The 25,576-nt window shown below is 45.0% G+C and overlaps 1 protein-coding gene across 8 annotated transcripts; it reads left to right on the forward strand.

Annotated features, from left to right (window-relative positions):
- The first annotated feature begins 5,393 nt into the window (after nucleotides 1-5,393).
- Nucleotides 5,394-20,207, forward strand: ZDHHC22 (zDHHC palmitoyltransferase 22). 8 transcript variants are annotated; one of them, XM_081915128.1, is made up of 4 exons: nucleotides 5,445-6,243; nucleotides 7,313-7,897; nucleotides 18,499-18,781; nucleotides 19,236-20,207. In XM_081915128.1, the coding sequence occupies exons 2-3, from the start codon at nucleotides 7,327-7,329 to the stop codon at nucleotides 18,762-18,764; spliced, it is 837 nt and encodes a 278-aa protein (XP_081771254.1). In that variant the 5' UTR covers nucleotides 5,445-6,243; nucleotides 7,313-7,326; the 3' UTR covers nucleotides 18,765-18,781; nucleotides 19,236-20,207. The 8 variants fall into 8 exon arrangements, with proteins under 8 accessions (XP_081771259.1, XP_081771254.1, XP_081771252.1 ...); XM_081915133.1 differs by lacking the exon at nucleotides 5,445-6,243 and adding an exon at nucleotides 5,394-5,437 and having other exon boundaries at nucleotides 18,499-20,207; XM_081915126.1 differs by having other exon boundaries at nucleotides 18,499-20,207.
- The last annotated feature ends 5,369 nt before the right edge of the window (nucleotides 20,208-25,576 follow it).

Below are 25,576 nucleotides of genomic sequence, written 5' to 3' on the forward strand. Positions count from 1 at the left end.
GCAGTTCTTTTTAATTTTTTTATTATTATTAAACATTTCAACATAATTTATCAAAAACATATCAACCTCATCCCCCCCCCTAAATTTCCCTCCCCCTCCCAAAAAAGAACCCAGCCTCCCACCCACTCCCGGACTTCCCTCAGCTCCTCTCTCTGGTTTTTGAACACATGTTACTCTCTGCATATTCTAAAATTGTAATGATCCTTAATTTATGTGTCTATATGTTACCAATAATAAATTTGTGTTTGTTCAAAACCTGCCAAGGAGATCAGTTCATTTTGTTGTTACTTTAAGTACTTTGTAAAGGGTTCCCATTCTTCTTTAAAATCACAGTTGTCCTTGTCGCGTAATTTATGCATCAATTTCTCCAGTTCCACATAGTCCATCAATTTCCCTTGCCACTGCTCTTTTGTTGGGATTTCTTCATTCTTCCATCCTTGTGCTATTAAGACTTTTGCCAGTAGAGTCTGCAGTTCTACTGGGGCTTCTGGGCTGGGCTGGGCTGGGCTGGCCACACAACCTTTTCAGGCTGGAAACCTGCTGCTAAAACTGCTTCTGGGGCAGTTTTAACTGGGGCAGCTAAAACTGATGTCTGGGGCTGCTTTGGGGGCAATTCTCTCCCCCCACTCAGATACCTCTAAATCCATGACCTCAGCCCCCAAAGATGGCTTGTGGCAGATAGCAGCAACAGCAGAAGCAAAGCACACATAAGCATCAGACAAAAAGGGCTGTAACCCATGAATGTTCAGCGACAGTACATTTGTTCATCTTTAAAATGCCATTGTCAAACACCCAACACTTTATGATTTTCACACATTTGTAATTGGTTAAAGGCTACGTGATACAGCTGATGACCTGAACTCATCATATAATTAACTAATGGAACTGAGTAACAGTAGATGAGGTGGAGGCAGCTATTTTGGATTTTTTTTAGAAAAAAGAATTAGATAAAATCACCAGAGGTAGAGCTTTCAATGGATATTAGCCTTGACAAGGAAATTGAATTTTCATATACATTATGCCATTGAATTCCAGATGTTGGGGATAAGCAACAGAATGAGAATGTATGCTTAGAAGCAATCTGACTGACTGCTGTTGGAAACAGAATGCTAGGCTACATAGCCTCTCACAGATGAAAGGAAGGGAAAATATATGATCATATACAGTGTTGGTTTGTTGTTGTGGTTTTAAGAAAAAGAGGGGCTGGAGCTCACCCTGAACACCTCCCTCATTCTCTTAGAATGGCAATGGTGCCCATCTGAGAGGTGCCAGGACTGAGTTCTGGTGAGTTCCGACTGAAAACAAGCCCTGATCATATATACCAATTGCAGTCTCAGTTCTCTGAGCACCAGTCATCAGGCGGCAAAATGGGATTGGCCACCCTGGGCTGTGGGTGGGGGGAACACCCCCAAAACAGTCCAGTGAGAATTGAGTGTATTCAGTAGCCACCCAATGATGTCTGACTGTTGGGAAGGGGACACAGATGCAAAAACGGATGTGAGGGGAATGAGATGGGAGAACTCTGCACAGCGACATTTTTTAAATTTTTTGCACATTCTCCTTGTTCACATCCTGGCTCTAAACTATGACACTCTCGCATGCAGTTGAGCTATGGACATCGAAACAGAGAGGACCATTTTAATGAGAGAGCCGAGCTCAAATTACTTTGCCTCTGTAATGACTCCTTTGGGGAAAGCTGTTCAATTTCTGTTATACATTTCATTAATAAACTATAACTTGTGGTCGGCTGATATGGGGAGGATTAATGCCTTTCATGTTAGTCATTCCCTTTCGTCTGCAAACCTGTCATTACATGAAAAGCCTTATATGCATCCTCTCTCCCAAAGATGAAAGCTGTTAAAATATGGAGAAAGCACTGTTTCGTTAAAAATAGTTCCCAGGCTGGTACGTCGCATGCATCCCTTCTATTGAAGGCTTACACTATGTTGAATCAACATATTAAGAGAGCCTCACCCTGCTTGCATGCTATAGTCATGAAAAAGAGACTACTGGCACAATCTACCTTGATGTTTTTCTGTGCAAGTTCTATTGGCTACCAGGGTAACGTAGGCTAAATGGGGCACTGGCTCACCAAATTTAATCTGCGCTCAGCTAGCCCTTGCCTGCCTGCCTTACAACCAGGGCAGATTCACACCATACATTTAAAGTGCATTCAACACACATTTAAAGCACATGGCTTTGGCCAAAGGATTGTGGGAACTGTAGTTTCCCACTCACAAATTTTCCATACCCTTATCAAACTACAGTTCCCACAATCCTTTGGCCAAAGCCATGTGCTTTAAATGCGCATTGGATGGGCCTTTCCAATGCATGGTGTGGATCTGCCCCTACTCAGGGATTCATCTTGCCTGTCATTGGCTCTGCCCCCCCTACTGTTGGTCTCCCTGCCTTTCACCCTACCAGCCACCACTGTACCCTGTACTTGTACAGCTTCCATTAATTGCAAGAGGAAATGTTGGTGCATTGGAAGGCCCATGTGTCTTGCACCTCTTGCTGAATTGTATTCTGCACTCTAAAGTAAGCCTTAGAGAAATCACCATTATAGAAAAGCATTGGCAAGATCAGAAAATGTATAGCTGAGGATAAAAAGGGTCTTAAAGGCAAGTTTTAACAAAAAAGAATAGTGCTGCAGTCTTTATTTGGGAGCAAATTGCATGGAACTCAATGCCGCTTCTTCATTTGTTTGAAAATTTATAATCTGCTCTTTCATAAAATATAACAAGGTGGCTTGCAACATATAAAATACAATAAAACTAGTCTCTAGATAGCTATAAAACATAATTAAAAACATCAATAAAAACCTTGCTAAATATGCATAGGCTCATGCTGTGTGGCTGAAAAGCAATTTTTGTATTGTTAAGTGGCTATGAAAGAGACCAAATGGAGAAATGTGTTTTGCTCAGTGAGGACCTGAGGCTCATTTGAAAGAAGGCAGATGTAAGTTAAGCAGAAAGGAAGACTTTATAACTACAGTAAAAGTAGTTCAGCACTAGAGCAAGATGCCATGGGAGACCAAAGAACGTCTCCCCTTGAAGCATTTCCAGGGAAAAAAATTGGGCAGGCAACAATTAGGGATGCTTTTGAAAAAGATGAAGGGAGAATGGTGTTAGATTATCTGCTTCTTCCATCTTGTGGTTTAGGATTCATAACTTTTAGATGAAGAGTAATTTAGAATGTTGAGACTATTAAGAAGGAGATTTCATACTGCAGGGTTTAAGCTCTAGAGGTGTATCCAGTTGGGGTGTTTCTATGTGAAGCCTTGTGTGTATGTATGCATACAATCACTGTGAGAAACTGTATTTATAGCTATTGCAGAAATTGTGTACAGTCATACCTCGGGTTACAGATGCTTCTGGTTGTGTTTCTTTGGGTTACGGACCTGCCAAAACCCGGAAGTACCGGAACAGGTTACTTCCGGGTTTCGGTGGTCATGCATGTGCAGAAGTGCTAAATCGCACTTTGCACATGCACAGAAGTGCCAAATCGCAACCCACGCATGCGCAGACGCACCGCAGCAGGTTGCGAACACTGTGGGTTGCAAACGTGCATCCTGCATGGATCACGTTCGCAACCCGACCGTCCACTGTATTTGTGTCTTTCACAATGTTGCATAGTTAAAATGTATGTATATGTGTATGAAAGTATAGTACCCTTTAGATTTGGGAAGCAAGACAGCTGTAAGTCTTTTGCATAGGAGTCTGGGAAGAAAGTTGCTCAGGGGAAGCTGATGCATGTGAAATAAAATACTCTCACAATGCAGAAAAAAATTATATATTTTTATGATTTAGTTATCAGTAAATTGCAATACAGGTAGGCCACATTTGACCCTGGTCAGTACTCAACAGCCTTGTCTGGATTTTGCTGTAAAAATACTGTACAGGTAATTATAAACTGGTTTAATGCTTTAATAGTCCTTTTAATTTATTGATCTAGATTTTAAAAATTCCTTAGGGCTCAGCACAGAAGTCAACATACTAAATTGAGAAGATGTGCAACCCCCCCCATACACACAACACACAAAACTAAACAGTCAGTTCTCAACAATAACAAATCTTGCAAACATCAGCCCAGTTGATGAGGTCCTAAGGGTTCTGTAGTAGAGGTTGCAACGGTTCAGCTGCTTTGCATGCAGATGGTCCCAGGTTCAGTCCCTGGCGTCTTCTGCTAAAAGGATCACGTGGCATGTGAAGGGGAAGACCTCTTCATGAGACTCTGGAGAGCTACTGCCAATCAGAGTAGAAGCTGGGCTAGATGGAACAATTTTCTGATCTGTATTAGGTAGCTTCATATATTCATAATCCCTAGGTCATTTCAAGTGAATCTGGGAGAGTTCCTAGGTGCATATAAACCAGAGGTATTTATCAGAAACTGCAGAGGTCTAGGTCCAGAAGGATCTATGCTTCTAAGTGTGGAGCCAGACTACATGTTGTATGAATGCAAATACTAGTCATATCAGACTAGGGCTTTGCCTGGACAACAGTAGTCTCCACTGTGCCAGGCTCCTGGCTCCACAGCTCCCTACAAGCCCAGATAATTTGCACATTGGAAACCACCAAACACCACAGAGCTTTTATATTAGGTGGCTCCATTTCCAACATGACACTTCCCACCTTCACAGGTCATCTATTCACCTTTGGTTTCGATGTCATATGATGTTGAAGGCGTATGTGACCCCTAAAATAAGGCAAACAGGAAGGTTTTATAAAATTTCTGAAATATGTTTACGTTTGGCTCTGGTGGATCTCCATGGCAGGGAGGAATTGTCACACAGCTGTGAAGTCACCAACTGGGCCTTTTTATATGCCACCATTGCTTGGGAGTAACACAAGAGTTGATTGCTCCAGTGAAAGACTCTCAATTGATACTGAAGATCACTATGAGACATTCTGGATGAACAAGCCTTCCACCTATGTATTGTTTCCAGAAGCCCATGTCCAATGCACACCAAACACCTTTGGGAGGCGCTGGCTTTTACCCTAAATTATATGATAATGCCATCTCAAACTTTCTCGTATTTCTTTTGCACCAGCAGAGGTTACCTATCCCTTGGGTTGCTAAAGAGAGGCAACACTGGGAAGGTATTTCCACATCACACACCTGCAGGGAAACACAGCCTTTAGCCAGAATAGCCTACTGAAAGCTCCTGATTCAGGGGCAATAAGCCCCTGGATACCACATGCTGTGGGCAACTGTTGCCCTTATGCCTTGCTCTTAAGCGTCCCACAGGCTTCTGGTTCGACACTGTGGGAAGCTCTGAACTAGCCGGACCTTTGGTCTGACCCAGCAGGGCTCCTCTTCTTAAGGCACGCCAGGAGGGATCAGTGAGCACAACTTCCTTTTCCTTCCTTACCTTCTTTAGTTTTCAGGATCAGAGAACCGGGTCATCTGCAGGAGACACTCTCCGGAGGGACTCCAGGTGGGAGCGCACCTCTTTCGGATGTCCTGAGAGTTCTCTTCCCGCCCCCGCCGCTCCATAGGCGGCTTGCTTGGCTGGTGGTGCTGAAGGGACAGCTCCCCGCCGAGCTCCCGAAGCGCTTCCCCGACAGGGTTGCGGAAGGGGCGGACAGCTCCCCTAGGGAAGCCGGGGAAAGGAGGGCTCCCCACGGAGCCCGGGCGGGAGGGTGGGCTGCCGGTAGTAGCGGCTGTGCTGCTAACGGGGACTCTCCGAGCGCCTTTGCTGTTCACACCGCGGCGGCTGGAGGGGGTGGAGAGAGGGAGATCAGGCGGGGAGGGGGGGGAGCAGCAGCTGGCCCGGGGGCTTCGCGGCGCACAGGGCTGGCTGGTGCTGAAGGAACAGCAGCTTCCGCTCCGCTCCAGGCTTCCAGGTAAATATGGGGACGGCGGGGAGGACCTATCCAGGCAGCGAGCAAGGGGACTTCAAGGTGAATTCAGCGCTCCTTGCCAGACAGATAGCCAGACGGAGCTGACTGGGGAAGCGGAGACTCCTGGCAGGTCCCTCGCCAAGTCACCCGCCCGCAGGGCTGGAGCACAGAAAAGTTCCCAGCGGCGACCATCAGATCCGGGGAGCGGACAGAGTTCCTCGCCTCTCCGCAACGAAGGCAGCGCCTAAGTTCGCCTTCACCATGGACAGAGGCAAGGGGCGGCCCCTCGAGAACAGGCTGGGGCGCCGGGGCGCCTTGTTAGCAATGTTCTCCCACATTTGAAGTACGTGTGTCGTACATGGATTTGTTTTGGAAGAGAAAGCCAAGCGTGGAGAGCTGGGTGAGGAAGGCGGGGTGGAGAGGGAAAGTGAAGGGGTGTGTGTGTGTGTGTGTGTGTGTGTGTGTGGCGCGAGGGGGAGGTAGACTTGTAGCAACACCTCCCTGTTTGGGTGTCTGAGCCCCCGCGTTCCTTAAGGTGGGTGGCTGCGTGGGGAGTGGATGTCGCCTTGCTTCGTTCTGCGATGCGCCTTGACGGAGCAGCGATGCCAGACAGGCTGAAAGCCACAGACAGAGTTCCTTGCTGGCGCACCGCTGGCGGCTGGTGCCCGGCAGCACTTAAGCAGCTGTTTGGAGCATTTCCTGATGATGCCCATGTCAGGGCAACAGCCGCCGCGGTAATCTGCGGATTTGTGGCTTTCCAGGCGAAATTAGAGCATCGTTTTGGATCCGTATTGCAGCGGATTAGGACCGCCACCCGGATCCTCGCCTCCCCGCTATCTAATTAATAGCGCATAATAAAATAATAACGGCGCCCTGCATGGAAGAAGAGGAACTCCTGAATTGTAGGGCGAGCCTCGGCAGGTCTGCTCAGCACACACGCAAATCCTCCTCGGAGTTGAAGGGGACTCGCTCCCCGGCGAGGGTGTCTTGCAGCCTTCCAGATCAGGGGGCCACGAGGAGCAGAGAGAGCTGGGTGGCGATGCAACCGGCAGGCAGGCAGGCAGATAGGCAGGCAGGCAAGAGGCAGGCAACCTGAGAGAGACACTCCAGGGACTGCGGCCCCTGGCATCTCAGTGGCAATGCTGCCCGCCAGGGGCAGGGCCCTGGAGCCAGACCTGAGGCTCAACGATGGAGAGCGAACCTTTGAGTTTGTCCTCCTGTGCACCGCTGAGCAGAGCTAGGAGGCGAGATGTGTGCGGTGTGTTTGTGAGAGATTCCACTGGGGAAGGGAGCAGGTTGTGAGGGACAAAGAGCCAAGGAGACCTGTGAGGAGGTGCTTCTTTTTCTCCAGCAGCGGGGCGGGGGGGGGGGGAGAGGGGCGAATGGGGAATCCTTGTGTGCATGGGAAAGTGCAAGTCCACAGGTTAGGTTGGTGACCACTTGCTCTCTCCTCTTGCTCCCCGTTGCAGGAATGTAATCCACAATGCTAGTCCTCAGGTTCCTCAATGTGGTCGCTCCTGCCTACTTCCTGTGCATCTCCTGTGTGACCTTCGTCCTCCAGCTCTTCCTCTTCATCCCCAGCATGTTCAAAGACCCTTCCGCCACCCCGCTCTTCTGCTCCTCCGCTTTGCTGCACGGCGCCCTCTTCCTCTTCCTCTCGGCCAACGCGTTGGGCAACTACATCCTGGTGATCCAGAACACCCCCGAGGACCTGAGCAAGGGCCTGAACTGGGTCGGAGGAGGAGCCGATGGGGTGGCCCCCGACTGGCCCGATGGGAGCTGCCCCCCTGGCTCGGCCTTACCCAACACTCACTTCTGTAGACTGTGTGCCCGGGTCACCCAAAGGCATGACCACCACTGTTTCTTCACAGGGAACTGCATTGGGAGCAGGAACATGAGGAACTTCGTCATGTTCTGCCTCTATACTGCTTTGGCTTGCCTGGATTCCTTGGTGGCAGGGCTGGCTTACATTTCCACTGTGCTCTCCACCTCCTTTGCCAACCCACTGGCATTCCTCACTCTCCTGCCTCAGTCCATCAGCCAGTTCTTCTCAGGTCAGTGACTTCTCCTCTAGCAGAAGGGGTGATCTGTGGCTCCCTTCCCTCTCCCTCTCCCTGCCAACCCTTCTTTACAAGACTTCCTTTCCCACAACAGCTGTCCCTCCAGCATTGCCAGGAGCCCGGGGGAGGGGGCTGTCTGTGCCTATGTGGGTTTCCTATGTTTCTTCACCCATCTTTTGCTTTAATTGCTGCTTATTGGAATAGCCAGCAAAGAAAAAAGCCAGGGTGCTGTGCAAAGGCCACCTTGATACACAAAGGTTGGGGCCTGCTCCAGGCTACCGTCCAATGCTGTGTATGTATAATTGAGTTGATTCCAAGAAAAGCACCCTGCAATGTCCTATGGGTGACTCAGTGTGGACCAGCCCAAGGCCATTGTCTGAAAGGTTTTGTACATGTTGGAAGACGGTGGAAGGAGCATTTCATTCTTGTATTATGTGACCGAGGGAAGTTAGTGTAGAGGCTGGCAAGAAAGGTTCCTTTTCCAGAGTCCTATTTTCTCAGAAACTCATTGGTTAACACCTGGACTTTGGTTCCTCCTGATCTGAACATCATGTCCATTCCTGTGAAAAGGACAGGAACTCATTATGGAGAAAATTAATGCAGTTAATAATTTAATATTTCATTTAGGCAGCAGCCCTAATTAAGCCAGTCCTATTGAACCTTCAGATCAACATCACACATTAAAAACATGTCCAGCTTGCATTGAAAGCAAATGACTTTCCCCCCAAACACCCTAAGAACTGTACTCGGTGAAGGGTATTAAGAACTGTAGCTCTGTTAGCAGTAAACCACAGTTCTTATGCTTCTCTGTGGGACGTCCTGTGCTTTAAATGGGCATTGGATGTGCTTTAAATGTGTGGTGTGGATCTGCCCTTATTAACATGCATAGGATTGCACTGCTAAGCTGCTACTCTAAACACACTTGCTAGGTGTAAGTCCCATTGCTGAATAAGCATGCATAGGATTGCACTGTCATTGTCGCCTAGTGGAGGTAGACAAAAAGCAGAATTGATGCAAGGCACCCTGCTACATCCCACTTGCAAGTGCTCTGCTGACTGAATTTGAAATGTGATTCAGATTCTGACCTTTCTGGCCAAGATCAAACAGGCTTCATCATCATGCTGTTTTTCTTTTTCTCCACACCTCCGTTTGTGCCCAGTTTCTGGTTTTCCCTCCTCGTATTTGTCAATTTCCACCCCTACTGCTCTCGCTTCTGAAATTCAAGAACCATACAAAAGATCATTAAAATGAGAAGCACACACACTAAAGCCAGCCCAATACACTTTGCTGCCTGAGGCATAATAGTAAACACCACCTCTCAAGTTAAGATGAACAGTACCCAAGGCCAGTCACGTTATGCTGATTCCTGAAGCAGAAAATCTCACAAGTAACTTTTCTCTATCCTGGTAAAAAAAAAATACACTTTAAATAACAAGTTGCTGCCTTTTTTTGACACCCAAGATCTGCTGCCTGAGGTAGCTGCCTCACTTTGCCTAATGGTAGGGCTGGCGTCATGGGCACACACACACACATAGATGGAGTCAGTTCCGAAAGTGATTTTTCCCACCCAACAGGCTTGCTGTCTGAATGCATTGTGTTTCCAGAGTTTATAGACTGAACGACTTACAAGGAAGCGTTAATATCCCTTCTTGCTGCTAACATTGTACAACCAGGGAAGGATTGAGAAAAGGTCAGGGGTGTATATATTGGCTTTGAGATTATCCACGGGCTTGTTGACTCTAGTCTGTTCTTTATTGTTTATAATGACTGAGGCTAAATGAACTCAGTTTGTTCCTTAGATAAAAGGATAAATTTGTATGGCTGATATGCACACAAACGCCAGTTTACTCAGATGGTAGTGTGAAGGTAGACCTTCATTGCAATATTATTTTAAGGTGGTGTCTGAGAAGAGTGGGGTTGTTGTTTTTTAAAAATAATAATAATGTTGGATCAATTTCTTAAGCTGACAGCTTGCCAAGTTCATTCTGATGCTTGGACTCTGCCCAGCTTTTATAAACTGGAAAGGGAGAAGAAGAGGAAGGGCCACTGCAGTCAGGTGCTTTGTTGCGATTCCTTGATTCCATCGCCTATTCCCTAGCAGTCCTCCCATGAGCTAAGGCATGAGTTCTAATGTGAGCTGCAAAATGGAAGAAAGGTGGGAATATATATGTAACAAATAAAATAAAACTAAATGGTGATAAAGAGTATCTCTCTTTGTTGTAGAAATGATGCCCCACGATAGTCCGGTTACAGGAAGCCCTGCCATGCATTCTCAATCTGAACAACCTACTTGCATGATTTATGGATATGTTTTATTTTAAGGCATTGATGTATCACCACCAAGGGCTTAATAACATGAAGGGTGAATGAAGAGAGAAAAATTCTGCCATGGGCTACCATCTTCCCTTTCCCCTGTGGCACTGTGCCCCAAATAAATATAATAATAATAATAATAATATTCTTTTTACCCCACCCATCTGACTGGGTTGCCCCGTCTTCAGATAGGAAACAGCCTGAAGTGGGAAAAGATGGAATCGTTTCATGCTGTAGAGGTGCTTCCATCACAAAATAACCTTCCTGAAATGAGCAACTATGGTCAGAGGTGTTACACCTTAGGTGGCCTGGAATGGATTTCAAAATTGGATTGGTATGCAAAATCACCATTGTGCTTCACCATTCATTAATTCATTCAGACAGCCTTCCCATCTCTAGACTTCCCATTCAACTGTCCTCCGGGCAGTTTACAAAAATCAATAGAATACACAAATGCAATGCAATCAATAAAACAATCTCAATACAAATGACATAAAAACTCAGAAACCAACATAAAACAGATTCAAGATAGCATAGAAATGGAGCAGCATAGAATCATTATAAACACCAGCCTAAAAAGCCAGCAAAGGGAAAACATTTGGTTCCTAGATGCTCTAAAACCCACAACTGAATTTAAATTCTATTTCTGACATGATTAAGTTACAGCAATAGTGTTGTGATCATATCACCTCATGTCCATCTGGAAGAAAATAAAGACATTCAGGTGGTGAAATGTGGGGGAGCTGAGTTAGCCTGCCTGCTTCATGCTCAGCTTTTGCAAACTTTGCTCAGAAGGAATAATCAAAACAACAACTTCAGCTGTTTTACTGTATCTGCTTGCTTCCAGAAGGAGATTAAGAAACCATATGTGTTTTTAAGCAAGTGGCTTCCGGGAGAATTTCAATTAGAAGCGGGAACAAAGAAATTGACAATTTTCCCTCTGCAAATGTTAGAAACACGACCCCTAAAATGAAGCCTGAAGCCTTTTCTGGGAAAAAATGTCTCAGCACATCTCCTGCCACAGCCTGAGCATTGAAAGGAGATAGCACAGGCGTTCAATTAATGTCTGCCTCCAGACCCCCTTCCCACTGTTTCAAATCCATCTCACAGTAGAGAAATTACATATGTCTGGGGTTTTTTTGCTTTCCAAAGGAGCCCGGTCTCTCTTTCACTATTTAGTGTTCATGATGCCTTCCTGCAACTAATGGGACCTGACAAGGATGGAAGGATGACACTGCATTTAGAAAGCAATGTTGAACAGATCCCCTTAACGTCTCTTTCAAGTTCACAGAAGACTCTTGGAATAACCAGCTGCCACCGTCTCCTTATACTGTAACAAGCTGTCATGGGGATTGACTACAATGTGGTGGCAGAGAATCTCTTTCTTCCTTGCCGCCATATTGGAGAGTTAACTGATGAAATGGATGAGCAGCAAACTCAGGGCAGATAAAAGAAAGTGATGGTGGCCATTAGCCTAAGTGGCTTTTAAAGTAAAGATTAGACTATTTCCTAAAAGCAGGAGTGAGGAACCTGTTGCTGGGCTACAACTCCCAACATCCTTGACCATTGGTCATGGTGGCTGGGCTGATGGGAGTTGGAGTTCAACAACATCTGGAGGACTGCAGTTTCCCCAACCTTGTCACCATGGAGAATAAGTCTATCAATGGCTACTCATCATGCATTTGTGAATGGGCAGTGAGAGTCATGTGATAACTACATTGAGCAGGAGGTCTAAATGCTGATTGCAAATGTGTTTGGCTGAACACATTTAGGATGGTATGCAACTAACTTATTCAGAGTTGTTGACATCCCTCTGCCTTGGGAGACAATGCAGGAGTGTGTCTTTGGGGGTGGTCAAGCTGCTGGAAGGTTGCAGAGCCTGCTGTGGCTGTAGAGACCGATACTGGAGAGACATGTTTTGCTGCAGGTGGGGCAGATGAAGGTGTCTGGTTGTGCTGCTGCAGATGCTTCTTCTCTCTGCACTCCTCCTAGCAAGCCATTCCTCCTCCAGTCACTGCTATAGATACATGACCTGACTGTCTGTCTCCAGGCACTGCGGTCGCCTGCAAGGGATTTCCACATGGCAAGGCTGGTTGTTGCCAGCCTTCCTGTCACTGTTTGCAGCACTGGTCTGCCAGTGGGCCTGGTGCCTGAAGCCGACTCCCCATAGAGCACTTAGAGTAGACCCACTGAAATTAATGAACAAGGTTAGGTTAGGTCCATTAATTTAAATGGCCTGTTCTGAGTAAAGGTTAATTGGATTCCACTCTTACAGTCCTCCCCATGAGCATGGAGCCACTGCCTGTCCATGAATCCAGTTTAAGAACTTCTGAATAGGGGTCATGTTCAGAAGCAATATAGCCCTTAATATGAGATGTAGAAGAAAATCAGCAGTGGAGAGCTACTGCCATCACACTCTGATTGCAGAGTTCCCATTGTTCACGTTGAGCTGGCTCCTGTTGGAAATAGGCTGGTAGATTAGATGTTGCCCCTCTCTGGTGAGGTGGAAGAAGAATGAGGGTGTGGGATGCAATTTGCTGCAGCTTCTCTAGGGTCTCTCTGAGCCCCGGCACAGCCAGCCACATGCTTAAGTTAAGCACAGCTTAAATTCCTGGTTGCGCTACCTAGCCTGTCGTTTGTCCCTTCCTGCTTGACTTTCTCTCCCCCCACTCTGCGTTTTACTGCACTTTAATAATGATTGGGGGATTATTGGCTTGTTTTTGCTCTTATTTTTATTATGCATTTTTGTGTGTGTGTGTTTTAAAATAATGTATTTTACATTGTGGTCTGCTCTGAGATCTACAGATGAAGGGTGGTATATTAATAATAATAATAATAATAATAATAATAATAATAATAATAATAATAATAATAATAATAGTCTGAGCCATCAAAGCACTAAAGGAAGTGGAGAAAAGGTGGGTATTGGTGGTATTATTATTATTATTATTATTATTATTATTATTATTATTATTATTATTATTATTTCTTATGTCAAGCTAATGTTCCATTTGACCCATCTAGGAACTCATAAGAATCCGGGGTTTATTTTGAAAGAACTGCTATGTCCATTGCCAATGGGAACTGGAGGACCCACTGAGTATCTTTACGAACTTAATCCATTCTGAAAGTCTGTTCTTAAACCAAATCCGTTCTTAAACCAAGGTGCGCTTTCCCTAATGAGGCCTCCTGCCGCCAGTGCCCTTCCACTGTCCAGTTTCCATTTGTAGACTGAGCTAAAGTTTGCAAACCGGAACACTACTTCTGGTTTTGCGGAGTTCATAAATTGAATTGTTCATAAACAGGACTGTTCTTAAACTGAGGTACCACTGTACCTAGAACACTAGAACAAACAAGCCATAACCCTCTGGTCTAACCAGGAAATTAGCTTTCCTAATGAGACCAGAAGAATTGTGACTTGGCTATGCTTTGCTTAATATGGTTCTCTCTGTTGCTTGGATGAGAATAATTCTGATCTTTCCTACTGACCTCTTGGCAATGTCTCCTTCAAGCTGAGATAGCAACATTATAAATGTCTTTAACAGAACCCCGAAGGAATTACTTGCTGAGGTTTGATCATTATATACCTTGATAAATGTTATAGAAAACTCTTTAAACAGCATCAAGGATTGCATAGTAGAACCCTTGGTCATGTCCATCCATTTTATTCAATTCTCCTGATATATTTGAATTTTGTACATGTTTTCTGAGTATCCCTGAAGCAATTTAACTACAGGTAAATGCATTCCTGTTTAACCCACTGCCTAATTATCCAGCTGTTTGGGATGCTTCTTAGGCTATTTGGAGAAATGAGTTTGTTACATAGTTCTATGAGTCACTGAAGCTATTAAAACTAGCTAATAGTCTGGGTCCAATTTTCTTCTCCATAGACATTATATAATATTTTAAAACAATACATTATTTTCCTCCAATTTTCATACCATTAAAGTAAGGGGGAATACCTAGCAGTAGCACCGTTATTGGTAACACACAATATGAAACTCATTAACTATCAATAATTTAATAATGATCATCCATGGCTTAAATCGAAAGAATGGGTTTTTATCCTATTGTAGGCATTCAATGCCAGGATGTTTGTGTTATCACCCTGCTTTGTTACATACATTTAAGCTGCTTCACTGGCCCTTCTTTACAAAATTGTTTATTTAATTGAAATCATTTCTATATATTTTAAACTGCTTACAATTTAACTTCAAGCATCAAATAAAGAATGACAGAGTATCAAAACATTACAGACGAAGGTCAAATAAAACACACTTTTAAAGCAGCAAGGAAAACAAAATATTGAACATAAATGTTCAAATAACTTGAACATAGAACATTGTAGTTAAACGCCAAGTCTGGTGTTTCAGCTGGCTAAAGATCTTTTCTTAAAGTTCAGTCTGTCGCAATGTTACAATGTTCTCAGATCCTCACCGTGCAAACCTTGGAAGATAAAGAGATATACTAGAGGGCCTCATTAGTGGATCTCTTAGAGCAGGCAGATATATTGCAGGGGTGGGTTGTTGTTTTTAGGTTTGTAGTCCTAAGAGTTTGGATTTGATATCCCGCTTTATCACTACCTGAAGGAGTCTCAAAGCGGCTAACATTCTCCTTTCCCTTCCTCCCCCACAACAAACACTCTGTGAGGTGAGTGGGGCTGAGAGACTTCAGAGAAGTGTGACTGTCCTAAGGTCACCCAGCAGCTGCATGTGGAGGAGCAGAGACACGAACCCAATTCCCCAGATTACGAGTCCACTGCTCTTAACCACTACACCACACTGGCTCTTTTTAAAGCAGGCATGGATAACTTGTGGCCTTCCATATGTTGTTAGACTCCAACTCTTAGCAACCCCAACCAGCATGGCCAATGATCGGGGTTGATGGAAGTTGCAGTTCAACCACAGCCAGAGCCAGAAGTTCCTCAGCCCTGCTTTAAAGATAAGAACTAGGATCTGGAATTATGACAAGGGGCCAATGCCCTTGAGGGTACAATGAGCGAAGGTTTCTTGTCTTGCACCAAGAGGCTTCCTGCCGTACTTCTGGTTTCCTGTGGCTGTGGTCAATTTGAGCAATGTGTGTAAGCACCCTAATTTAGCCCATTGAGTTCAACAGGATTGAGATATGATGAGCTTTCTGGGGCTTCTGAATGAATTCACATGATAAATGACAAATGAAAAGATTAAACCAGCTTTTCTTTTGAGGAAGGTGAATATATTTTTTGATCAAAGTAAATATATTAAAGGGTTTGGGGGGGGGGAAGAGAGTGACACAAATTGGCACTGTCCTGATTCTATCTATTCCAGTATTATTCCAGAGAGGTATCTGTGTTAGTTTGTAGCTCAAAAAGAGAAAATAATAAAAGCTCATGGCACCTTAAAAGACTAACAGATTTCTTGTGGCATAAATGTTTGTGGAGCCAGCCCATTTCATCCTTAGAAGATAGAAGGTATTAGGTACAGGGAAGGAGGGAATTGTAAACTGAATTCAAATGATTGTGACAGATTAAAAAGTACAGTCTGAGTTAAAGCTTAGATGCATGCAGAATAAACACAGTGGCTATTCATAGCCACAGTAATTGTTGACAACATAATCAACCTAGAATTGCTAAGTCAACAAACATCTCCAGCAGTGGTTTTCAGCTTGTGTGCCGTGGCACCCTGGGGTGGCTTGGATGATGGTCAGGGGTGCCGCAGGCAACACTGTCCTTTGTCCCTCTTTCTTTCCCTCCCTCCTCTGATGCGCCCTCTCGTCTCTGCCTCCCAAAGGCCTGCACAACTGTTTATTGCAGCAGCCTTGGATATAAGCTCTGCAAGTGAATGGCGCCTCTGGGGGGCACCTCTCCTTGGGGTGCGTGGGGCAGCTCAGAGACCAGGGATGGCAGCAGCAGCTGCCCGGAGGGAACACTCCACAAGGGAGGGTGTTCAAAAAAGGGTGAGGCAAGGGGTGACATAACTGGGCTCCTGAGTCCCACAGCGGTGCCACAGTAAGAAAGTACTGTAGTTGGTTAAGGGAGCTGCAGACTCAAAAAGGTTGAAAACCTCTGATCTACAACAAGACAAAAAACCATAGAGCTGGAAGGGACCCTGAGAGTCACCTAGTCCAACCCTCTGCAATGTAGGAATCTCAACACATGGTCTCCCATCCACATTGAAACCTTACTGGATCCTGCTTAGCTTTGCAAATGTGCTAGCAGATTTATTGCTGCACCACTTTCACCCCAATTCAGGTATTTCCAGACAGAATCAAAATCCTCAGTAAGTTCCAATTCAGCGTTTCTGAACAGGAGCCTCTCCTTGAAATCCTCTAGTAGGAGAACCACAACTTTCAGGACAGCAGCCGAGTGCCCCTGGGGAACTGAAAGAAGAGTTGCGTTATTAAGTGAGAAGGAAGCCTGTGTAGGCAATAAACAAAGGTCAAGAATAAGGTTGCATGGGTTCAGTGCAAAGTGTTAGGTTTATAATGAAGCTGTTCTGGTGAGGCTGGTTAGGAATGCAGAGAATACAAGCAGATGGGAAAGATCAGTTAACTGCTGACTTCTACAACCAGAGCAGGCAACAAAGGTCCATTTCTTTTGGCTAACATCCCAATGGTTCAACATTACATGTGCCAAATGTCTCTAGATCCAATCCTGGGAGAAGCCTCTGGTCTAGCCTGCATACATAGGAGGGGTAGGATTAATATATCAATCTCAAACTGTCAGTGTTTGGCACATCTGACAACATGGTTGATTCCCAAAGAGAGGAATTAAGCACAATAACTTCGAAAGCCTCCTGCTTTCTTACGGCTTCATATGGAATGGTGCTCCTGCTCTCAAAGTCATATGACAACACATTTCCTATTCGCATTCTTCCTAGAAGGCTCATTTTGGTGCATTGTTTTATCTTATCTCCTGACATTTAGACTAATGACTGGGATGTTGTTTATATTCTGCAGAATTTTCCATTTTGACCCTGTCACTAAGAATTAGCCACAATGTAAACTACTCTAAAGAAATGTTGGATTTTAACTCCCTCCCTGCCCCCCCCCCCGATACTGCAATTAAGGAGCTGCTGAAAAAAGACAACTGAAATATTTATTTAACCGTGCAATCTTATGTATGCCAATCTACTTGGAAGTTGGTTCTGCTTTGTTCAGTGAGGCTTATTCCCTAGAAAGTATGGTTCCAGCTTTAGTCCTGCATCTTCCTCCCCTTGATTCTGTTTAATTGTAAAGTAGACCTTCTACGTTTGCCACATTTCACCTCTGCTTGCTGTACTGTGAAAGAACTGAAATCAGAAGAACCTACCTCATACTGAGGGAAACCAATGGCCTACCTGGCTCAGTTCTGTCAACACTGACTGGCAGCAGCCCTTCAGAGGTCCAGACCAGGGACATTCTCAGACCACTATCCCAGGAGATGCTGAGGATTCTACCTGGGACATGCAAATAAGCACTAGCTACAGATTAAGCCACTAACTGCAAACAAGCCATGTTGGCTTCAGGTTTTGGAGGGGGTAGGGAGCTCTGGCAAGATACTCCCAGGGACACCCTGCTCTTTGTCACTGTCATCAAGTCTTCTGGGCTCAATGGACAGAGTGAAACCAGTGTAGACTGCAGCTCCATCTCCTTGCTGTTGGCACTGCATGCAGGCTTGGAGAGAGCAGTTAGCAAGAGCGGGGCAGCAGAAGCAGGGGGAGCTTTGGGGTGCAGCCATGAATTCTCTGCTAGGGTCTAGGTCCTGGCACACGTCACAACAAACTTTCACAGCAAACTTCCTTTGGGCACTGTGCCAACTGCCTCCAGTATAAAAGTATTATTATTATTATTATTAATATTACTTATTGAATTTACATACCACCCTATGATATGTGTGGATAAACCATTTTCTCTGTTCCAGGATGGACAGATATCATCACACTATGAGTGAATGTCCATGTTAGAACATAAGGAAAGCCTGTTGGATCAGGCCCATGGCCCATGTTGTCCAGCATCCTGTTCTCACAGTGGCCAACTGGTAAACCCCACGAGCAGAACCCGAGTTCAAAACCAATCTACCTCCCTGTAGTTTCTTGCCGTTGGTATTCAGGAGCATCACTGCCTCTGACCATGCAGTTGGAGCATGATACCCTCAAGGAATTTATCCAATCCCATTTCAAAGCCATCCAAGATGGTGGCCATCCCTGCCTCCTCCCATGGCAGTGAGTTCCATAGCTAAACAATGCACTGTGTCAAGATGTACTTTCTTTTATCTGTCCCAAATCTCCCAACATTTTCTCTTCCCTTCCCCTTTGGCCCTGCAGGAGCTCTGCTAAGCTCGGAGATGTTTGTCATCCTCATGCTATACCTCTGGCTGGGAATTGGACTCGCCTGCGCCGGCTTCTGCTGCCACCAAATGCTGCTGATCTTGCGAGGGCAAACGCGGTACCAGGTGCGGAAGGGGGTGGCGGCCCAAGCCCGTCCTTGGAAGAAGAACCTGGAAGAGGTCTTTGGGAAGAGGTGGCTGCTCGGACTGCTCATCCCTGTGCTCAACGTAGGAAGCGACTATCACAGGCAGAAGGAGCAGTGACGCCGCCCGGCACACAGGTGCGCACACGCACACATACATGCACATGCGTGGGCCATAATGGAGTTGCAGCACTTTGAGGCACTTCTTTTTCCATCCCCACTTCTCAGCCTTGCCACCTACAGGAAGGGAGGCAACTATCAAGCTAGCTGGGCTGATTCTGTATTTTAGAAGGGGGAATTGTGGCCCATGTTATATGTGAAGCTACAGCAGTAATCTCTGGGTTGCTAAAAGCGTTCATCAGACCCACCCTTGGGACTCTGAATCATTTTCTCACTGTGCCCCTTCTCACAATCTTCTCCCTTCCCACCTTGCCTTTCATGCTTAGCTTGCCGTAGGAGTAGCAACAACAACAACATCCCCCACCAGCTCAAGGTAGTCTGTGTTGCTCTGAGTAGGCTGTGAGCACAGCAGAGACTCCTGTGGGATTTGCCCAATCTGTTACTTGAAAGCTTCTTCTTCTTCTTTTTGCAGTTTTTCAACTGACCCCAATATAGCAAGGAGCCGCTTTCACAAGAACAGCAGAGTGTGGTTGGTGAAGCACTTTAAGGTGCAAGGAATGACAACTGCTGGGGAGGCAGATGGTATATGCCTGCACACTTCAGAGATGACAAGCATTTCCCTGCCCACTTCCTAGTTGCTCCCCCCCCCCACACTCCAACATCCAGGAACGATGGTTAACAGCCTGAGCATGCGGCCTGCCCAGGGTGGCTGATTTTTATTTTTCTATTTTTTAGAGAATGAGGTTCGTTTTCAACCCACTTGCCCTGATCCCTGACACATAGAGCTGTTCAAAGCCCATCTTGCCAATAGGGTGAGGAAACAAGCTTATTTGGGTTGAGAACGATGATGGCAACAGGGACAGCAGGCAAGCGTATGTGAATGGAACGACTGAATGTATGAAGACATTAAAGTTCTGGACTGTCTTATACTGAGGCAGAGCACCGGTCCACTGAGCCCACGGTTGTCTGACTTACAGGGGCTCTACATCAGGAGTAGGCAACCTCAGGCCCAGGGGCTGGATCCTGCCCAATTGCCTTCTCAATCCGGCCCACAGACGGTCTGGGAATCAGCGTGTTTTTACATGAGTAGAATGTGTCCTTTTATTTAAAATGCATCTCTGGGTTATTTGTGGGGCATAGGAATTCGTTCACCCCCCCCAAAAAAAAAATATAGTCCAGCCCACCACATGGTCTGAGGGACGGTGGACCGACCCACGGCTGAAAAAGGTTGTTGACCCCTGCTCTACATGATTGTAAGAAGAAGTATTTTCTAAGCTCAATCCGTTAACTCACAAGTTGGCAACCCACAGCTTGGTGCCAACAAATGGCCGTCCACTTCCTCTTTAAGAGGAAAAGATGATGAGAGGGGAGTTGTGTGCACATTACTGTGGCTCCTGTGCACTCTCACTGCTGGTGTTCGAAGCTGAGTGCACACGACCATTAGCCACAGAAGAAGAAGAAGAAGAAGAAGAAGAAGAAGAAGAAGAAGAAGAAGAAGAAGAAGAAGAAGAGTTTGGATTTGATATCCCGCCTTTCACTCCCTTTCGGGAGTCTCAAAGCGGCTAACATTCTCCTTTCCCTTCCTCCCCCACAACAAACACTCTGTGAGGTGAGTGGGGCTGAGAGACTTCAGAGAAGTGTGACTGGCCCAAGGTCACCCAGCAGCTGCATGTGGAGGAGCGGAGACGCGAACCCGGTTCCCCAGATTAGGAGACTACTGCTCTTAACCACTACACCACACTGGCTCTCAGCCCACATGCATCCTGTAGTTTCTGCCATTTAATGCCTTTCCCCTCAGACCAGCTTCCTTCCAATTTGAAAACGTAAGTCGCAGTTAAGCAGAGATGCGTTGCACTTCAGCCATCCGTTGCACATGCGCAGAGGACAGCCCATGCGCAGAGCTTGACTTCCTTGAATAGGAGTTCGGAAGGTTTGCAGGTGTGGGAAAACAAGCCAGGAAATGGTGTGTAAACATGTGGCTTGAAAATGCAGCAGCTGGAAATGACCCCATTGTGTACATGATCATGTAAGCTGTGTACATGCTCAGAAAATGAGGGGGTGAGTGTTACTGGATGATGGACAGATGTGTGAGTGCAAATGGAGGGATGGGTGAAAGGGAGAAAGTAGCGATGTCCGTCCCCCCTTTTGCTTTGGCCCAACCTCTCACCACCAGTAAGTGTCCCTGTCACTTTCTCCTGATGGAACGCAGCCTTTGACACCCCCGCCCCAAAGTTTACCCACCCATTTAATTGGAGATGGCAGGGGCTGAACCTAGGACCTTCAGCACCGAAGCTGCGTGCTTTGTCACTGGGCTATGGGCTCCTGCCTTCTCAAGGGACCTGTCACATGGAGGAGGACCCTAAGACTGCATTGCTGCGTATGTGAGAGAGGGGAGTGAATGAGCAGAGGCTGGAGAAGAATGGGATGGTGTAGGTGGAGGGACTTATTTGAAAAGTGAGTTGTGTATGAGAATTAACAGGGGTTTCTTTTCCATCATGCTTATGTTGGAATGAAGGAAGCATAGTCTATGTACTGCTATCTGTAGTCAGCCCTCCCCCATTCCATGTACAAAAGCCAACTAAAATGGCAATGGACTCTTACTTCAACATTAGGAATGGAGGAGAAAGTTGATTCAGTATGCATTTAAAACTGGATCTCTCAAATCCACACTTTCCAAAACAATATGTGAACCGAAACACAAAGCTATCCTTTGAAATTTGCACTTATCTGAATTTTGGTTCTTCAACCAATGTTTACAAAAATGCATATTTTAGGAGACACCTGCATAAAAATGAAGATATTGGCAAAAATAATGTGCACAAATGCATTATGTTGGGGGAAAGTGATAGTCCAAATGTGTACATTAATCAAAGTTGCTTATAAAAACGTGTTAAGAGAGTTTGCACTAAAATGCTGATGATTTTGCAAATTGCTTCCAAATGTGGAGAAGTCAGTTTAAGATGGGTAAAATGAGAAATGAAGAGAGCCCAAACTGACAGTTCCCTATTCAACACTGGTGATGGAACAGAGTCACCCAGGGCGCCATGGGGCAGTAAGCTAACCCTGAGGACACACAGCACCGGCTGCCTGGGGCAACTTCCTAACTCTGTCTAATGGCAGGGCTGGCTCTTTCAAGAAGTTGCTTCCATAAGGAAATGTCTGCTACCCATTCTGCCCGACTAATGTGCAATCTGCCTGACAAAAGGAAGAGCAGGAATGGTTGGCTAGTAGCTATAGCAGTACTCTTCCTTTTTCACCTTTGGTAAACCCATTTTGCAGCTTTTTAGTGGTGTTGCAAAACAACAACAAAAAATTCACTGTGATCAATGAAATGTGTATGTACACCCAGAGCAACAATGCCCGTCTTGCACCACTTTCAGCTTTCTTCAAAACTCCCATCAGTCTCCAACTTAAGAGGGCATGAGATGTAATTTTCCATGTGTCAGGGAGCAACCAAGTGAGATAGTGAACTGAATTATTGAAGGGAAGACTCTAAGTAGCAGCCCTTGAAGGCAGGCCCTCAAATTAGCACTTTGTAATAAATAATTCTTTCATGATTAATAGGGTGAAGAGTTCATACCATACATGGACGATAAGAGACATTTCAAGGAAGAAAACCATTCAATCTCATTTTTTTATTTCTATTTTTATCATCCTTCCGCAGCCAAGCTCTGTTCCATATTGTTATTCTAATCATGACTGCCTTTTGGGCCACACCAACCTGTTCTGTCTTAAAACAGCCTCCCCCCAATCTGGCACCCATAATGTTTTGGGCTACAACTCCCATCAGACACAGACAGCCACATAGTCCAAAACATCTGGAGGGCACCATGTTGGGGAAGGATGTCTTAGAGCCAGTGTGGTGTAATGGTTAAGAGCGGTAGTCTCGTAATCTGGGGAACCGGGTTCGCGTCTCCGCTCCTCCACATGCAGCTGCTGGGTGACCTTGGGCTAGTCACACTTCTCTGAAGTCTCTCAGCCCCACTCACCTCACAGAGTGTTTGTTGTGGGGGAGGAAGGGAAAGGAGAATGTTAGCCGCTTTGAGACTCCTGAAGGGGAGTGAAAGGCGGGATATCAAATCCAAACTCTTCTTCTTAATGATGCTTCTAGCAGCATCTTCATTCAACTCCATGGGGGCAATTAACTTAGTTTAGTCTAAACTGCAGGGATTAATCAGATCAGTGGAGAAGCTGATATACAACTTGGACATGCACCCATTGTCCCTGTACCAGAACTCTATAGTGGATGGTGCCTTATTTTTTAAAAAAATGGTAACAAAATCTGTCAGCCTCTTTCAGCTAAGCACATTTTATGCTGGTGCCCATATTGGATTTTGCAGACATTGAAAATCCATCACTTTTTCACAATTCAGAAATAGATATTTGTGTTTCACTAATTTTTTAATTAGGAACTTACATCCTGAAAATGGAAATCTAAGCACATGCGCTAATGCTGAAATCTGCCCACAGAAGAACCCCACGAACAAAACACATTTTACCTTTTTCCATATGCAAATTACCTATTTATTTTCTACAACTTGACCCTGCCCTTTTGGTACCTGTGCTTTAAAACGATAAAATCAACAACTGAAACAATTAAAGCAGAATAAACACAGAAAATAAATGAGCAGCATTTAAAACCTAGCAGGAGCGCCAAAGTTAAAATTAGCACAGACTATTTATAAGGCTAGGTGGGGGGGGGGGAGAGATATTCAGCTGGTGCCAAAACAACACAAAGAGGAGTACCAGGAAAGTTTGCCTGGGAAGAGTGTTCAACAAAGAGGGCACCACCATTGAGAAGGCTTTCTCCCCAGTCACCATCCAGCTCACCTCAGAGGGCAGAGGCACCCGGAAGAGTCAACATTTCCTCAACATTCAAGTGAGGACAAGTGTCATATTTGTATTAGTAACATAAGGAAACCTTAATGCTGCTCTTGAGTTGGCTGGAAGGATCACAGTTAGCAATTGGTGCTGGATCTTTTCCTTTCACAACATGGTTGGTTCACATTTGGTGGAGAGATGTGGTCCAAGTCATATTTCTCACATTTCCATTGACAATAAGCTTTGGCCATGTCCTTGTCACATAGCTTTGTAGTGCCAATATGCACACAAAAGAAACATATTAAATAAGCATATTCTGAAGAGGTGTTTTGACCTTGAGAACATCTCAAAAGAAGAAATTGCTAACAGGTTAGATAGATGATAGCACACATAGAGAAGTGGCTTACTAAATAAGACATGTGCTTGCATGAAAACGCCTTTATTTACCTAGCTATCTCCTCTGCTGCATTTTCACACTTAACAATAAAATGTATTGATTTTTTTAAAAATAAAAAAAGTTTGTCTCTTCCATGCTGTGATTTTTAACTTCTCTTTTGGGAAATGGGGAGGAAGGATGAGGATGCTAGATTCTTAAACAGCATAAACAAAAGAATTCATTTTATTATTACATAAAATATTTCAAGTTAGCCTAGCAATTAGATATCAGGTCAGTGTAAAAATAAGGCCAAAAAGGGTCATGCCAGCATCATAAAATTTTAAACCATAAAATCGTAAAATGATGTAACTTATTGATTTTCTCTTCCTCTCTGGTTCTACAATGTGTGTCTCTTGTGTAACTAATCTTGGCTTTTCATTTTGGACTCTTTAAATCTTTAATGCTAAATCTCTTATATAAGAAACAAAGATTCATGAACTGCTGCATGCTACGTTTTCAACATCAGAGAGTTCAGTCCTGGAAAGTTGAGGAACCTTAGGTTCCCCAGGTGTTTTTGGATTACAACCCCATCAGCTTCTGCCAAGTTGGCCAATGGTCAGGAATGATGAAAACTAGAGTCCAATAGCATCTGAAGCACACCAGTTCCTCCACCCCTGCTTGCTCATAAAGATACTCTGGAGAGGCTCTCCTCCAGAATTTCTCCCATCAGCATGTGAAGTGAGTTAGGCTGGGTAACAGGAAAGGACCTTGCTCCTTGACGGTTTTCTGTCACCTTGTGATGACCGTTTTATTTTACCAGGCCTGCCACATGATTATTTTTATGTTCTCTTTTAAGAATTTTTCTTTACAGAGTTTTGTGTGCTATCCCAGTCTCTTTTCATATTGTTTATTTAGGGGGGTGTGTGTGTGAATGCTTTTTTACAAAGCTATTGTACTACCAACCTTACTGTATGCTTGTGAAACAATGACTTATAACACCATTGCCAGCTCCTTGAAAGATTCCATCAACGCTGTCTCCAAAAAAATTTATACCTAACTTGGGAAGACAGGCAAACTAATGCTAGTGTACTGGAAGAAGCAAAGGTCACCAGTGTTGAAGCAATGATTCTTCAACATCAGCTTCCTTGGACTGATCATGTTGTTCGGATGCCTGATTATCGTCTTCCAAAGCAACTAGTCTATTCCAAACTTAAAAATGGAAACGTAACGCTGGTGGTCAACAAAAGAGGTTTAAAGACTCTCTCAAGGCAAATCTAAAAAATGTAGTATAAACACCGACAACTGGAGAACACTGGCCTGCGAGCGCTCCAATTGGAGAACAGCCTTTGAAGATGCTCGAAGCCAGGATGAAAGGGAGAAGCGAGCTAAGAGGAAGGCAGGCTTGGCAAACCCTCACTGTGATCAACTGCTGCCCGGAAACCTATGTTCCCACTGTGGAAGGAAAAGTGGATCCAGAATTGGCCTCCATTGTCACTTATAGACTCACTCTTAAGACCGTGTTCATGAAAGAAAATCTTACTCATGAAAGATAATGAGTGATCACCAAAGGTGTGTGTGTGTGTGTGTGATGTGTTTTTTACAATTTGATCTTTTAA

Source organism: Podarcis melisellensis (assembly GCF_964234715.1).
Source record: "Podarcis melisellensis genome assembly, chromosome: 1".
NCBI lineage: Eukaryota > Metazoa > Chordata > Lepidosauria > Squamata > Lacertidae > Podarcis > Podarcis melisellensis.

Coding starts and splice junctions, on each gene's coding strand:
- ZDHHC22 (XM_081915133.1), top strand. CDS start 7,327: ATGCTAGTCCTCAGGTTCCTCAATGTGGTCGCTCCTGCCTACTTCCTG. Junction 7,898..18,498: donor CATCAGCCAGTTCTTCTCAG/GTCAGTGACTTC, acceptor TTGGCCCTGCAG/GAGCTCTGCTAAGCTCGGAG.